At 39.5% G+C, this 16,997-nt stretch overlaps 1 protein-coding gene and 1 long non-coding RNA gene across 4 annotated transcripts in view; one reads left to right on the forward strand and one right to left on the reverse strand.

Moving 5' to 3' along the window:
* Positions 1 to 7,395: 7,395 nt before the first annotated feature.
* On the reverse strand, positions 7,396 to 16,062 carry LOC138761308 (uncharacterized). Of its 3 annotated transcripts, none has more exons than XR_011356254.1 (3): positions 15,093 to 16,062; positions 12,230 to 12,312; positions 7,396 to 11,184 (listed from the first exon to the last, which is right to left on the reverse strand). It is a non-coding gene; the product is annotated as an uncharacterized lncRNA (long non-coding RNA). The 3 variants fall into 3 exon arrangements; XR_011356253.1 differs by having other exon boundaries at positions 15,129 to 16,057; XR_011356252.1 differs by having other exon boundaries at positions 15,413 to 16,051.
* The window catches only part of aacs (acetoacetyl-CoA synthetase), a 141,167-nt gene continuing 140,013 nt past the window's right edge, over positions 15,844 to 16,997 (forward strand). Inside the window, exon 1 of the mRNA XM_069933205.1 lies at positions 15,844 to 16,511. Within this exon, the coding sequence (XP_069789306.1) occupies positions 16,382 to 16,511 (130 nt within the window). The 5' untranslated portion in view covers positions 15,844 to 16,381. The remainder of the gene's footprint in view (positions 16,512 to 16,997) is intronic.

Below are 16,997 nucleotides of genomic sequence, written 5' to 3' on the forward strand. Positions count from 1 at the left end.
TGTCAAGCAGCTATTTACACAAATGTTTTGTTATCTCCATTAACTTCCCCATATTCTAATACTCAGCTGCACACTAGAAATAGTCCCAAAGAACCTATCAACCCACACATCGTGGACCAATGAACCTACCAACCCATACATCGTTGTGGGTGGAAATTGGAGCACCTGGAGCAAACTCATGGTCATCGGGAATTTGTAAACTTCAGTAATGGGGTGATATAATTAAACATGGATCACAGGTTTTTTTTCAATCTGCACTGGCCATTCTCCCACTCCTTTCAAATGAGTGGAAAGTAAAAGTTTGAAAACCACTGTTTTAATCGTACCTAATTGACTTGTTATGTGCATGGTTTCATAACTCCAAAGGAAATGGGCCAATGACAATTTTTCTCAAGCAAAATATTTCAGTAATAATTGGTTCTAGAGCAGTGATTCTCAACAGTCCCTTTCCACTCAAATACCACCTTTTGCAATCCCTTACTAATCACAGAGCACCGATGGCATAGGGATTACTTAAAGTCGTATGTGAGTGGGGGAAAAAAAAGGTTGAGAACCACTGATCTAGACTTGGGTGGGCTTCTGTGTAATTTACAAATGCCTTTGAAATCAACCCAATTAAAAAGAAAGTAGAATAGAACCAGTGAAGCTTTCCTGCATTATTATGCATTTCAAAATCCAAACATGGAGAGGTGGTCACGTGATGGAGTAGTGGCTGGTTAGGGAAATCCAGCCCTCCACAGAGAAAGTTGAAAAAAAGTTAGAAAAACAAATTTGAGAAGTAAAACAAAAAAGTTGCAAGATAAAAAGTATAAGAAAAACCTGGAGATGGCTCCAAAGAAGGAAAAGACTACAACGGCAAGCAAAGATGAGGTGAAGAAATCACTGTGAACCGGGAGCTCTCCCAAAGAGAATGGTCCAAGCTGTGAAACTGGTAAGCGGGCAGCTCATGGGTCACGTCCCACAGGGTGGTCTGCAACGCTGGCTTGCGGAGCCTGAAAAAGAAATGCCAGTGCGCGTGCACGGTGCGCATTCTAAAGAAGACACCGAAAGGAACGGACACCAACTGCAAGATGCTGATGCTATCATGGGAGAAGCTACAGAGAAGACGATAAAAGCAAGATTAACCCGGAGCCAAGAAGTGTGTTACGGAGTCCAGAGGACCCCAAAAACCAGCAGCAATAGATATGCACCACAAATCAGGGTTACTTAAACAAAAGTAGTTTTTATTTATATTTGAACAAGAAAACAATTGAACTTTAACTTAATACTTAACCTACCTAACTACTTAATCCCCTCTCTAATTCAAAGTGCAGGTGTGTGAAATGTATATTTTAAGATTAGAAAAGTTCTTTGGATTACAATCCAATCTCACTGGTTGCAGGCACTTCTTGTACTGTGCACAGAAGTTAGCATTAACAAAGTTCACCAGTCTTTGGTGCTTAACAGGCAAATGATTACCATCAGTAGGGTTCTTGCTGGTTTTCAGAGAGAGATTCCTTTTCCAGGACATCCACAACTGATTCCTTCTCAATCAGTCTTGCTGACGAAACTTGCCCCCTTCAGGGTTCTCCAGATGATCCTCTTTCTTTCAGGTCACCTTTCAGACCGCAAGTCTTCTCCTTTGTCCAGGCAGCCTTCCAAAGTTTGCCAGCTTGTCCCTCTGGAACTGATTTCTGTCTCTCTCCTCTCTGTTTCACACCCTCCCTCTCTGAGAGCAAAGCTCTTCTCCTCTACCTGCAAAGATCACATGCTCTCCCAGGCAAGCTGCTGTCGATACTTTGTTGCCTCCTGCAAAAAACATTCTGCAAAAGTCCTGCAAATATTCTGTTTTTAAAATGTGTACAAGCTGCTCCAACAATTCCTCCCAAACCACCTCTAAATACTCTGTCACAAATGGAACAAGAGAAAGAAGATCAAGAAGAAGATAAAGTTAGTTATTCTTAAGAAAGTTAGGGATCCATTGAAAGCAGAGCTTTATAAATCTAAATCTTTGTTAAATGTTGATTATAAAATTGTGGGAAAGGTTCTAGCTAACAGGCTAGCTAAACATTTACCAGGTTTAATTCATGTAGATCAGGTGGGTTTTATTAAAAATCGGTATTCAGCAGATAATATTGTAAAGTTGATTTCTTCAATTAATGTTTTTGGGAGCAATCTAACCTACTAATGGTTATTTTTCTCGATGTAGAGAAGGCCTTTGATAGAGTAGAGGGGTTTTTTATTCGAGTTTTGGAAATATTTAATTTTGGCTTTTTTTATTGGTTGGATTAAGGCCTACTGCTAGAGTTGTGAGAAATGGACAGTTATCTTTACCTTTTATGTTAACTAGATCGATGAGGCAAGTCTGCCCTTTGTCACCAGCTCTATTTGCAATAGATATTGAACCTTTAGCTCATGACTAGACAAGATAGTTACATTGAAGGTATTAAGGTGAAATCGATGAATTTAAAATACTTGTTTGCAGATGATGTTTTGATATATTTAACAAAACCTTTGAGGAATTTGCATGATAGACCAGAGCAGTATGGTGAAATATCAGGTTATAAAATTAATTGGGAAAAGAATGAGATTATGCCTTTAGCTGAAATGGATTATTCTTTGTGCAGGCGTATTGTGAAATTTAAATGGTCAGATCGGATTAAGGTAGATTGTAATTATAGTCATTTATATGAATTGAATTATTTGCCTTTATTGTCTAAAATTAAATATGATTTGAATCAGTGGAAAGATTTACCAATTACATTAATAGGATGAGTTAATTATATTAAAGTGAATAGTTTTCCTCAAATTCAATATTTTTATCAGTCTATCCCTTATAAGATTCCTCAAAATTTAAAAAGATTCAAATGCTTTGGTGAGGAAATTTTTATGGAAAGATAAAATGGTAAGTGTATCATTAAAGAAATTAACGTGGAAATATGTATTAGGTTTGCAACTCCCTAACTTTCAAAATTATTATGAATCAGCACAATTGAGATTTATTAATTAGATGTTTGAAGTGGATAAACATTTGATATGGGCAAATATTGAGTTATCTTAGATAGGTGAGAGGAAGATGGATCAGTTTATTTATAGATGGAATCCTAAACTATTGAGTAATTATAATTTACCTGTTTTGAATCATTTAATAGATTTGTGATATAAAAGAAATGAAGTCATAGGTACTCAAGGTAAAACTTCAGATAAAACTCCTTTGTATCAAAATAAACTTTGCACTTAATCGCATTTTGAAGTTATGGGATCAAAAGGGTATTAAATTGGTGCAAGATTGTTATGAAACAGGATATTTTATTTCTTTTCAAAGAGTGAAAGAAATATATATCTTTGAATACTCTTTTTCTTATCAAATTAAAGCCTTATTGTTGGATAATTTTGGACGTATTTTACGGTTACCTATACAATGCAAGTTTGAAATTTTATTTACTGGAGGTGGCAAGAAGGGATTTATATCTGAGATGTACACTTTATTGCAGAATAAAATGCCTAAGCTGGATATTCATAAATCTGGATTAAAATGGGAAAAAGATGTGGCTATATCTGTTTCTCAGGATGATTGGATGAATTTATGTAAGGATAGTATGTCCAAAATTGTAAATGTAAGGTATCGATTGGTTCATTATAATTCATCAATTATATTTAACTCTGGAGAAATTAAGGAAATATAAGTTTATTTCTTCGGATTTACGTTTTAGATGTCATAAGGAAGTACGCTCTTTTTTTCATTCTACTTGGTTCTGTGAGAAGGTGAAATCCTTTTGGAAAAGATTTAAGGAAATTTTAGAAGCTATTTTTAAATTGAAACTTTCATTAGGTCCTTTAGTATTATTGTTGGGTAATATTAAAAGATTGAGTTTAGAATTAAAATTAAATAAATTTCAATTGCATTTTTGAGATTGGTTTTAGCTGTGGCTAGGAAATGTTTGGCAATCACTTGGAAAAATGAGACTGATTTGAGTATTCAGAGATGGAATATGGAGATGAGATCTTGTATTCCATTGGAAAAAATGACATAATTTATGTAATAATTAATCCTTTTTTGCTAAAACTTGGAGCCCATATTTGGATTACATAGGGTTGAATTATTAAATCCCCTTTCCGCACATTAGTGGTGTTGCTCCAAACCATGGTAATTAATTGATGAAAATTATGTTATGTGATCTCCCTCTTTTTGGGGGTAGATTAGGGGGGGGTGGGTAGGGGTTGATGGGTTAGGGTGGGGCTTTGTAGAGGGTTTATTTACATAAAAATATCATGAATGTATTTTGTTTTTCTAAATTGTATCCATTATTGTATGTTTAACCATGATTTAATAAATAAAATTTTCAAAAAAGATAGACATACAAGAAAAAATACAAGGTAAAAAAAAAACAGACGCAGATGGTAGATAAGGAATATTTTGACAGTCAAATAAAGATTCTAATGGAAATAATAATGGCTGAATTCAGAACTTAAAAAAAACCATGCAAGAGACAGATGTAAAAATGCAAAGACTGGAGAATGCTATGGCAGAAATGAGAAAGTGAAGTGATGAAGTGGAGACCGAGTGATTGGTGTGGAAATGGAGGTGAATGAATTAAGAGAAAAATTTGAAGATAGAGATAAGGAGATTAAGAAGATACCTGACCTATTGGCCCAGAAAATTGACATGTTAGAGAATTCAGCAGGCGTAATAATATAAAAATAGTGGGCCTGAAAGGTGATTAATAAAAAGATGATTAATAAAAAGATGGACCCCACAGATCTTGGGAGTAGAAGGACTCCAAGAAGAAATATAAATTGAAAGAGCCCACAGAGCATTGGCGCCACAGCAGAAATCGTGTTCCATGCTAAAAAAACTATACTATATACAAGAGAGAAAATATTGGAACTGGCTATTAGAAGAGTGAAAGAAAACAAGGAACCATTGTGGATGGAGTACAATGGAAAAAAAAAATATTTTACCCAGATATAAGCTTCAAACTTTTAAAGAAGCTAAAGCAGTTTAACAAAAACTACTATGGAAAAAAGGTTATAACTGTGTTACGCCATCCAGCAATGTTGAAGATATTCATCCTTGGTGGGCAAAATACTGTTTTCAGATCCAGAAGAAACTTGTTGCTTTGCAGATCAATTGCCAAATAAGCAACAAGAAGGAGTGAAGGAAATAATAAAAGGACTGTAAGGATAATGCAGATAAATAAGTTGGAATGTTAATAGTCTGATTACAGACTTTTAAGTAAAAAGAGGTGGGGTGGGGGTAAAGGCTTTGTTATATTTTTAAGAATAATATACAGTGATTTCTCTGGGGGAGGGCTGGGAAGGGGGCAGGATCTGCACACTGCAAAATCTGTTGACATTTGTGGTATACACTGCAGCCCACATATAAAAAAGGAGTTGTGGTTGTCTTGCAAGGTAGCAAGGACAACTCATTAAAGGGGGATTTAATGTGGTTTTCTTTAATATTATTCTCTAATTTTCTTATAGTTTTCATAATTTTCCTATGAATTGTTTTGTCACGTATAGTAAAGAATAGGAACAATCTAAAGAATTATTTCAGAAGACAGGAGATGGAGGGGTTGAAGAGATGGGATAGAAATGAAAATGGATGGTAAAGATGAATACATTGAAATATGACTATTAATATTAATGGAATTCACAATCAAATAGAGAAAAAAGTTACTGTCACTAAAAATGAGAAATAGACATAGCATTTATACAAAAAACACACTTAACTGAGTTAGAATATTGCAAACTCAAGAGAGACTGGGTAGGCCACATAGTTGCATCATTGTACAATTCAAAAACCAGGGGAGTTACTATATTAGTTAACAAGAATTTGCCAGTTAAGATAAAGAAAGTAATAACAGACCCAGCAGGTAGACACGTAATGATGATGTGGCAGATTTATTCAGAATCTTGGAACTTGTTGATCATTTATGCACCTAATGAAGATGACCAAATTTACGCAGGACATTTTTTTTTAAAGAAAGCAAACTCAGGGACACATTTTACTCAGGGAGACTTTAATTTTAACCTTATCCCATCAATAGTTAAAACTGGGAAGACTTTTTAAAAAAAAAAGCAGCCAAATTTACATTAAATTCAATGCATGACATGAAGATAATTGATATATAGAGGAAACAACATCGAAAAGAAAGAGATTATTCATATTATTCAAACAGAAATAAAACCTATTCTAGGATTGATATCTTCTTCTTGTCAGCACAGATTCAAGGGAGAGTTTGAAAGACCGAATATAAGGCAAGACATTTATCAGACCATTCATCCTTGTTACTGACAATTGCTTTAGAGGATATTCTACCAAAAACCTATAGATGGAGGCTAAACCCCATATTGTTAAAAAGGCAAGACTTTTGGGAATACATAGAACAATAAAATATATTTTGAGACAAATGCAAATTCTGTAACAGACAAATTTATATTATGGGATGCAATTAAGGCCTTTATTAGGGGACAAATAATTATACGTCCAAGATTAAGGATATGATTGGGAAATAGAGCAGTTAGAAAAAGAGATAGTAACTATAGAGAAAGATTTAATGAGAAGGGAAGATAGAGAGAAAAATTGGAGGTGAAAAAATTAAAATATACATTGCAAACATAAAGTGGAGAAAAAATATGAAAAAAAAAGCAAAGATAAATTCGGAGAGAAAACCCACAAAATTTTGGCTTGGCAACTAAAAAACAAGCAACAAGAACTAACATAGTAACAAGGAAGGAGGATAAACAGATCTCATATAAGGCCATTGGAGATTAATGGAAATTAATTTTTTTTTAATAAGCAATTGTATCAAACCGAAAACCCAGGGAAGAATGACAAAATACATGAATTTTTGTCAAACACTGAATTACCGCAATTACAATTGGAAGATCAAAATAAATTACTAAAGCCCCTGACAATTACAGAAATACATGCTACACTAATGACATTACCAAATAATAAAGCACTAGGCTAAGATGGATTTCCCAAAGAATTTCATAAGGTATTCAATAATCTATTAATTCAGCCCCTCTTAGAGGTAAGGAAACAGGTGGAAGAGACCCAGAATTTGCCTGGCTCATGGAAAATGGCAATAATCACAGTAATTCCAAAAACAGAAAAAGACCTGTTGTCTCTGTTTTCATATAGAATAATTTCTGTACTAAATACAGACTAAATTGATTGCAAAATTACTAGCGAATAGATTAACAGATTGTGCACTGAAATTAGTGACGCTAGATCAGACAGGATTTGTTAAAAATAGAAGAGTGGCAGATAATGTCTGTAAATTTATTAATTTAATCCATACAGCGCAAATAAATAAAACACCAACCATGGCCGTAGCTCTTGATGCAGAGAAAGCTTTTGATAGGGTGGAATGGAATTACCTGCTTAAAGTACTACAGAAACTCAAATTATTGGAAAAATTTATTAATTGGATTAGAGTACTGTATAACAGTCTTTTGGCAAAAGTGGTAACAAATGGATGTGTTTCAGACTACTTTAAATTGAGTAGGTCAACAAGACAGGGATGACCATTACCACCTTCCCTGTTTCCTTTGGTGATATCAGGATACAAGGCTAATATTGATAAAAGTGAAGTGATGCCAATGAACAAAGTTGATTATACAAAATGTAAAAGGCAAACCCCTTTTAAATGGCAATCACAGGCCATACGTTATAATTACCAACAGTAAATAAAGAAAATACAGGAAGACTTAGAGAAATGGAAAGATCTACCACTAACTCTAATAGGGAGAGTAAATTGGATCAAGATGAATGTATTTCCACAGCTACAATAACTGTTCCAACCGCTACCGATTCCCTTGACGGGAATTTTAAAAAAAATGAAATTAAATAAATTAAGAAGAAAGTTTCTATGGAAGGGTGAAAAATCAAGAGTGGCTTTGGAAAAATTAATATGGTATATAAACAAGGAGGACTGTAGCTATAAAATTTCAAAAACTATTACATGGCAGCACAGTTAAGATATCTATCAGATTTTTATCAGATGGGAGAAAAACTGGCTTGGCCCAAGATAGAATTATATAAATTAGGAGAAAAGGTCCCTGAACATTTACTCTATAAATGGGATAAGAAACCAGTGCATCATAAACAATCTACCAATACTATATCAGATACTAAAAATATGGAAGAGAATACATGTGGAATGAAAGATGATAAATTATCAAATACCAAAAATGTTATTAATGCAAAACCTATCAAGTCCTTTTACAATAGTTTATTTTTTAAGGAATTAAAAGAATAAAAGTTTACTTTTTGGGAAATTATTGACATTTGAACAGTTTAAAAAAATAAATATGGAATATCACATGGTACAATATTTTCATATTATTAGTTGAAAACTTATTTAAAAGAAAAGTTGGGAACTAGCCTAAGATTACCTGAGAGTAGCTGCTATGAAGACTTAATTACAGACACTGTGATATTAATTTTTTTTAACACAAACATGTATAGCAAATTGCAAAACAAGGAAAACGATGAAGCAATATATAAACCCAAACAAGTTTGAGAAAAAGATTTAAATATACGAATAAAGAATGAAACATGGAAGGAACCATGATTATTACAGTAAATACTCGGTTCCATAGACTATATGTTACATCTCAAAAGTTAAAAGAATGGAATGCAACAATATCGGACAGATGCTTCTGTTGTAAACAAGAAATTGCAACAACAATACACGCAATGTGGACATGTACAAAAGTGAAAACTTTTGGAGGATGAAAGCCAAATATTAAATAGAATTACAAAAAAATAGGATATCAAAAGACCCAAAAATCTTCCTGTTAAACAACATGAAAGATAAAGAATTAGGTCTAAAATTAGACAGGGTTCAAAAACGATTGATCATGATTGTGCTTCCAGCAGCAAAAAGGTGCATAATGATAACTTGGAAAACGGAAGCAACCTTCAAAATACAATGGTACATGAAATGAACAAGTGTATTCCATTAAAAAAAAATTACCTACAATCTAAAAGACAAATATGCTCTATTTGAACAAATTTGGGAACCATACATAGACTTTATTAGATACCGCCAATTTCAGACCTCCATCTCTTGATGTGATAAGTTACAAGTATGAAAATAATTAAATGTGAAATATTGGACGACACGATTTCTTTTTCTCTTGTGTTCTATCGTTTATTTCTTCTTCCTTTTCTTTCATTTCCTGGTTAAGTTATAGGGGGTGGGGGGAAAATTGGGAATGTCACTGTGTATATTTTAATACTGAACATTTGTATATATTTGTTACGTGGTTCACAGTGAAGTACTAAATTTTAAAAAATCCAAACATGAAGAAGCTCCTTAACTGTATAATGCTTAATTGAGTAGATAATGTGAAAATTCACCCAGTTCCCTTCATAAGGTTACCAGGACAGCACAACACTGTGGGCTGAAGGGCCTGTACTGTTCTATAGATTTCTATGTTTGTTCATTCATTGACCACCCCATAGGATAGCGCACTGGTGCTATTTTTTTCCCAGATATTTGTATAGTGATGGCAAAAATTTTACCTTTCATAGTTTTACGCACTTTTATTGCCTTTTGTAATGCCTTGAACAGTTTTATTATTTTGTAATTTTGTGCTCCAAGCCACATATCATTTGAAATCATTGATTATTTTAAGATGCCAAGTTTGGGCAGGGCACTTGTTAATATTGGTACCCCCAAATAGAATTAAATTAAGCATTTACTGGTTGTAAATTTATTTCACTGTTGGAGATTTTGGTCGCAACTACCAAACCATTTATGATTTTTTTTACTTTAAACTCTGTGTTATGTTTGTCTGTAATTTAAAAGATGGTTTGAACCAGGGCAGATTCTGCTGAGAGAATTTGAGGAGAGGGGGTTGAAATGAAAATGTAGAATCAGAATCTATTATCATGAACACATCACGAAATTTGTCGCTTGCGGCAGAATTACAGTGCAAACATTTATATAAATCATATTGCAAAATAATAAGAGTGCAAGAGAAAAAAAAGACAAAATTATTCAGTTCATTCAGAAATCTGATGGCAATGGGGAAGAAGCTGTCCGAGTGCCGCTGAGTGTTCATCTTCAGGCTCCTGTACCTTTTCCCCGATGGTAGCAGAGCGAAGAAGGCGTGGCTTGGGTGGTGGGGGTCTTTGAGGACAGAAGCTGCTTTTTTCTTAAAGACACCACCTCATGTTGATGTCCTTGATGGAGTAAAGATTGATGAAGACTGGTGCCCGTGATGTCACAGTCCGTTTAACAACCCTCTGGAGTTTTTTTTTGTCCTGAGCATTGGGATCTCAGAACCAGACAGTGATTTAACCAGCCAGAATGCTCTCCATGGTACACCTGTAAAAATTTGAGTGAGTCCTCAGTGACAGACTGAATCTCCTCAAAATATATAGCTGCTGGTGAGCCTTCATGATTGCATCAACGTGGAGGCATCAGGACAGATCTTCAGAGATGCTGAAACCCAGGAATTTGAAGTTCTTGGCCCCTCGATGAGGACTGGTCTGTGTTCTGATTTCCTCCTGAATTTATAAATCATCTTGGTTTTGCTAATGTTGAGTGCAAGTTTGTTGTTGGGGCACCACCAACCTAGCTGATCTATCTCTCTCTCGTAGGCTTCCTCATTGCCGTCTGTGATTCTGCTGACAACTAGTGTCATCAGCAAATTTGTAGATAGCATTTGAATTGTGCTTGGCCACAGTCATGGGTGTAGAGTGAGTAGAGCAGTGGGCTAAGCACACATTGTTGAGGTGCGCCTGTTGTTGATTGTCAGTGAGGAGGAGACATTGTTTCCAATTTGTAATGTGGTCTTCTGATGAGGAAGTCAAGGATCCAGTTGCAGAGTCCCAGGTTTTAGAGGTTGTTGACCAGCACTGAGGGAATAATTGTGTTGAAAACTGGGTTGTAGTCGATGAAGAGCAGCTGTATGTTTGAGCTGCTGTTTTTTAGCTGATGCAGAGCTGAGTGGAGAGCCTAAGATATTGCATCTGTTATGGGATGATTGTGATGGTAGGCAAATTGCAGTGGGGCTAGTGCTTTACTTAGATATGTGTTAACTCTGGCCATCAAATCTTGAAGCATTTCATCACAGTCGATGTCAGTGCTACTGGGCGATTGTCGTTGAGGCAGGCCACGCGGCTCTTCTTGGGCACCCGGATGATGATGCCCTTTTGAAGCAGGTGGGAACCTCTGACTGCTGCAGCAAGAGATTGAAAATGTCTGTTATCACTTGTTGGTTAGCATAAATTTTAAGTACCTGCCAGCTACACCATCAGGGCCTGATGCCTGACAAGGGTTCACCCTCTTTAATGATATTCTGATGTCGGGGTCAGCAACAGCTATACAAATACAGGACAAGGAAAATAATTTTTCGTTTGTTAGCTGAGACTCATGCAAATTTACAAAGATTTTAATTCAATGGACACCTCAGCCAGTTCTGTGAATGGAGGGAGCTACTTTGCTGGTCAATGGTCCATTTTCAAATTAGGATAATAGAAAGAGAGAATACTGCAAATATTTAGCACTGGTCTCTAGTTCCTTGGCCTAATATTTTTTAAAAATTGAGACATGGCATATCTATCTTCCTGTTCCTCACCTGTGGATAATGAGGATGCAAATCTCCCTGCCAAGGCTCCAGCAATTTTTTATCTAGCTTAACATGCTTTAAGACTGTTAGCATGTCCTCTTTTGTAATTTGGATAATACAGAAATTTAGTATTCATCTAGGACCTTGCCCATCTCTTCTGGCTTCAAATGGAAACAAACATCATGATCCTTCGTGACGTTTGTGTAATAATTGATCCCATGTTATAGTTGATCTCTTTCTCCCCCCCCCCCCCCCCCCCTTTGGGCCAAAAATCATGTGTTTTTCATATAACCAGTGTAAAAGTCAATCCCTCCCCATTTTTGGCCCCGGTCGTCCACCTCTCTGAGCTCCCGACGCTCCAACTCAGATTCTTTCCCTGGCTGCCTGCCCATCTGAGCTCCTGATGCCATGACTGCAGATCCTCACCCTGCCTGCCCACCCATCTGAGTTCCTGATACCCCAAATGTGGATTTCCCTAGCGATCTGAGATCCCGACTCAGGTACTTAACGCAGGCAGAAGTATGACCCACCCAGAAAAGGTTTACCCTAAAAATTGGTCCAAAAAAATTAATATTACATGAGTAGATACAGTATGCACTCCTTTAATACCCTTTTGCACAATATACCTGTAGAATCTTTTACGGTATTCCTTTACCTTGTCTGCCAGAGTTATCTCTTCTCATCTTGCCCTCTTGATTTCAATGTGACATTATTGGTATATATACAAGTCCAATACCCCTGAAATTCAAACAGTAAGATATACCATCATAATAATAAAATGTTAAATAGCCACAAATGCAAGACAGAAGAAGAGGACATAAATGATAAATATTCACATTTACAGTAAGTGCAAGGAAGAAAAAAAAATTTCAATAATGCTTTTGTGATCCCAGGATAGTTTATAATTAATGTTAAATTATTCCAGGGAAGTTCAAGAGCCTGATAGTTAATGAATAAGAACTGATTTTGAACCTGGAGCTGCTGGACTTCAGGCTTCTGTATCTTCTGCTGACAGGTACCAGTGAGAAGAGAGTGTAACCAGGGTGATGTGGTGCTTTATGATGTCGGCAACCCTCTTGAGGTTCACAATTTTCCCCTTAAAATTAGAATGAGGAATTCCTTGATGTGTGCCTGACCCTCTTTATGTTTCACGAATCAGCTTAATAATTTACATCTGTCAGCACATAACTAAAATAATCAATTCGCTTCAAAATATAAAAAGTAAAGAGAGCTTGAATGGGGAAATTTTTTCCCCCATTATTAAAGTATTCTGAAATAGAATTATGGAATTATACATGGAAGTAAGGCCTTCTCAATGTATCCATGTTGACCAAACTGCCTATTCTGTTTGAGATTTAGCCCATATCCCTCTCAACGTTTTCTATCCATGCACCTGTCCAAATGGCTTAAATATAATTGTATCACCTCTTCAGCATTCTCTGGCAATTTGTTCCATGTACATACCACCCTCAATTTTTTCTGGATTAATTTGACGTAGGTAATGATTTTTCCCTGATGGCTGAAGAGTGAAGAGGGCGTGGCTTGGGTAGTGAGGATAGATATCCTCGATGGAGTAAAGATTGATGAAGACTGGTGCCATGATGTCACAGTCTGAGTTAACAATCCTCTGGAGTTTCCATGTACAGAATTGAATAATTCCCCTCTCCTTCCTATCCTTCTTTCTCTGACCTCCCCATCCTTCGATCTTCACCCTCTGAGCACAAATGTTCACCCCTCACCTCTGATACATCAACCTTCCTCCCCTTCACATCCTTCACCCCACCGACCAGTTTTTACTATCCCTTCTGACCTTCCCTTCATAGTAGAGGCCTCATCTTCAACCCCCTCTACCCACACCTTGAGTTCAGTATATGTCATGATGCCAAACTCTTCATCTATTGTCTTCATTTTGGTGTCTACTTCTTCCACCAGGATTCTCCACCCTCCCCCCCCCCCCCCCACCCCCCCACCGAGGACCCTTCTCCTGCCTTCTTCCTCCTCCTGTTGTGGCCCTCTGCCTGGTTTGGATCTTTTTCCAATTTGCACTGAGACATTAACCATCTCCATTTCACTTATTCTAATCTTACCCACTCGGACGCTTGGCCCTCCACTCTCTCTGCACCAATCTCAACCTCACCATCAAACTTGCAGCTAAGGGTGGTGTTGTTGAGGCCAGGCTACAGCTCTGAGGTACCTTCTCTTACTTACCCCTCTTGGGAGGCAAGCTTTCCACCGATGTATAATACAAACCCGCTAACTCCTACAACTACTTCAACTACACTTCCTCACACCCTGTCATCTGCAAGGATTCTATCCTTTTTCTCAATTTTAGCGTCTCCGCTGCATCCGTTCCCAAGATGAGGTCTTCCAGTCCAGATCTTCCAAACTGTCTGCTGTCTTCCACAAACGTGGCTTCCCCTCCACCATCATGAATTCAACCCTCACCCACATCTCCTCCATTTCCCATTCATCTGCCCTGACCCCCTTGTCCTCCAGATGCAATAAACACAGGATTCTCCTTGTCCTCACCAACCACCTCACCAGCCTCCGTATCCAACATATTATCCTCCAGAGCAGTGGTTCTCAACTTTTTTCTTTCCACTCTCACACCACTTTTAAGTAATCCCATCAGTGCTCTGTGATTAGTAAGGGATTGCTTAAGGTGGGATGTGAGTGGGAAGGGAAGGCTGAGAATCACTGCTCTCGACTCAATTGTGACTGAAATATTTTGCTTGACAAAAATTGACATTGGCCCATTTCCTTTGGAGTTATGCAACCATGCACAGAACGAGTCAATTAGGTACGTTTAAAACAGTGATTTTCAAACTTTTTCTTTCCCCCCACATACCACCTTAAACAATCCCTTATTAATCACAGAGCACTGAGTGCACAGGGATTACTTAAAGTGGTATGTGAGTGCAAAGAAAAAGGTTGAGAATTTCTGGCAGTTACCTTAAGATCCCACTACCTTTAACACATCTTCCCCTCTTCTCCCCTCTCTAACTTCTGTAGGAATTGCTCCCTCCGTAACTCCCTCAAACACTATCCCTCCCCACCAATTGCACCCCCCCCAACCCCACCCCTGCGGCCACATATGCTCACACCTCCTTCCACAGCATAGTCCAGGGGCCCAAATAGGCCTTTCAAGAGAAGCAAAACTTGTGTAGCTACAAGAGTGACTTACTGCATCCGGCCTTCTCTACATCGGAGAAATGGCGCAGATTGGGAGATCACTTCGCTGAGCACCTCTGCTCTGTCTGCACCAGTGACAGAGACCTCCCAGTGGCCAACCATTTCTGTTCTGAATCCCACTCCCGTTTGTCCATGGGCTCGGAGTACATCATCCAGACCACCCATAAATTGGAGGTCAAGACCACCCATAAATTGGAGGCAGTCTCCAGTCAGATCATATTAACACCGACTTTTACAGTTTCTGCTAACCCCTTCCCTTCCCCCTGTCAGGTCTCCACCCCCTTTCCTCTCTATTCCTCCTCCCTCCCCCCCCCCCCACCCCTTACCCTTCTATTCGGTCGCTTGCTGTAATTTTTCCATACCATGATGAAGGGCGTGGATTACGTATTTTTAAAAAATATTTGTTCTGTAAAGGACGCTGTTTGACCTGCTGAGTTTCTCCAGAATTTTGTCTTTTACGTCATGCAGAATGGACAACTTTTCGACCAATTCGGACAGTTCGCCTTCCTTTCAAGCTGCCAATGTAAAATGGGGTTGCCCAGTTCGCGCCCCACTCAAGCAGCAGGTTGATCTGCTCAGGGTTGTCCCAGTTCAACCGGGTCCCTGCCCGACCTCGGGGGTCGTCAGGGAACCCAGTAATACTCACCTAGGGTCGTGTCCTCCTGTGGCTTGAAGCCGAAAATGACCGACCCGGGTGTTCTGACAGACTAGCATCCCTGGTGAAGCGCCTGCCACGATCGGCAGGGAAAGAGAGAGGTCGCTGGGGTGGAGGGTGCCACGATCAAAGGGAGAGGGGTCGGCTGTCACGGGGTGACAGGGGAAGAGGAGAGGGGTCGGCTGCCACGGGGAGGGGGAGAGGAGTCGGCTGCCACGGGGAGGGAACGGGGGGTCGGCTGCCACGGGGTGACAGGGGGAGAGGAGAGGGGTCGGCTGCCATGGGAGGTGGGGGGTGGTGACTAGCTGGTGGGGTTCGGGGGAGATTAGTTTGCGTAATGCGTCACTTTCTGCGTCATCACAGGGGCTTAAATCACGGATTGGCTATTTACTGGGACTATTCCCCCTCCCCCCCCCTGCTGAAAAGGTGCTGGAGGCCTACCCGGGTGCTGCAGCTTAAAAGCGCCTATTGACTTGGGTCCCGAGGGGAGACGTTTCCGTCGTGTGCCAGGGTCGACGTGACCCTCTTATCGGTGATAGGCTGCAGGGCCGATCATTTGCCCATCGCAAGATCATAATTGGGCAGAGCCGCGTGAGTCGCTGGCCTCGCGGATTGGGCAATTCTGCGACGGGCGAGCGAGTGCTCCTCGCTGATTGGTCGCACCTCCGCGTCTCTTCTCAGCCGATGGAGTGACTTGAGGGGGAGCGCAGCCAATCAGAGCAGAGGAGGTTGGCCGGGTGGGAGAGAGCGAGAGGGAACGGGGACGCGGCCGCCGATTTCGGTCTCCAGCTCTGCAGCCCGATTGGGGGCTGGTTGTCCGGGCCTCGCCACCATCCGGGGACGTTTGCCGGCGGAGCAGGGCGCTGCTCGCACAGCGGAAACGCCGAGCCTTCGAGCAGCATCGCTCGGGTTGCATTCCGCGCACGCTGACTTGCGACGGGACACCAAGTAGCAGCCAAAATGTCGAAAGAAGACGTCGTCTGCGAGGAAATTGTGGAATCCAAAGTGATGTGGTACCCCGACTCCAAAAGGAACACGCACATGGACCAGTTCAGGAAGCTCATCAGTGACAAGTTTGGCTTGCAGCTGAGTAAGTGGCTCGTTTGGTCCGGTGCAGGGCAGCCCACAGGCTGTCGGTCTCCCTCCCACCGATTTGCCCTGTGATCACTGTCGCCCTGTGCTGTTCATTTCTGTCCATCTAGTTTGCAGTTTCCGTGAACTCCAATGACCCACTTCCCTGAGCGACTGGCACCAGCTCAGCCTCATTGATGAACTGGATCGCACTCCGAATGGCCAAATCTGCTTCCAATAGTTCTCAGCATTCAATTGCGGACTCTAGGTCTTGATGCAGGTTTAAAATCCCGGATCAAACCTTTTCATTGCCCCGCCCTGCCTGTTCTTGTTCGCGTCCCTGCTCCTTTGACACTGTCTTTGCTTTGTTGGTTTCGCAGGTTCAACCCATTTCTTTTTTGTCTTGAGATACCTTGACTAACTTTTAGATGCCTTACCTTTGACCAATTGATTGCCCAGCCCTCCCATCACTCCACGAGCACTCGCTGTGAGATCCTCACCTTGG

This window comes from Narcine bancroftii, chromosome 4 (assembly GCF_036971445.1).
Source record: "Narcine bancroftii isolate sNarBan1 chromosome 4, sNarBan1.hap1, whole genome shotgun sequence".
Lineage (NCBI taxonomy): Eukaryota > Metazoa > Chordata > Chondrichthyes > Torpediniformes > Narcinidae > Narcine > Narcine bancroftii.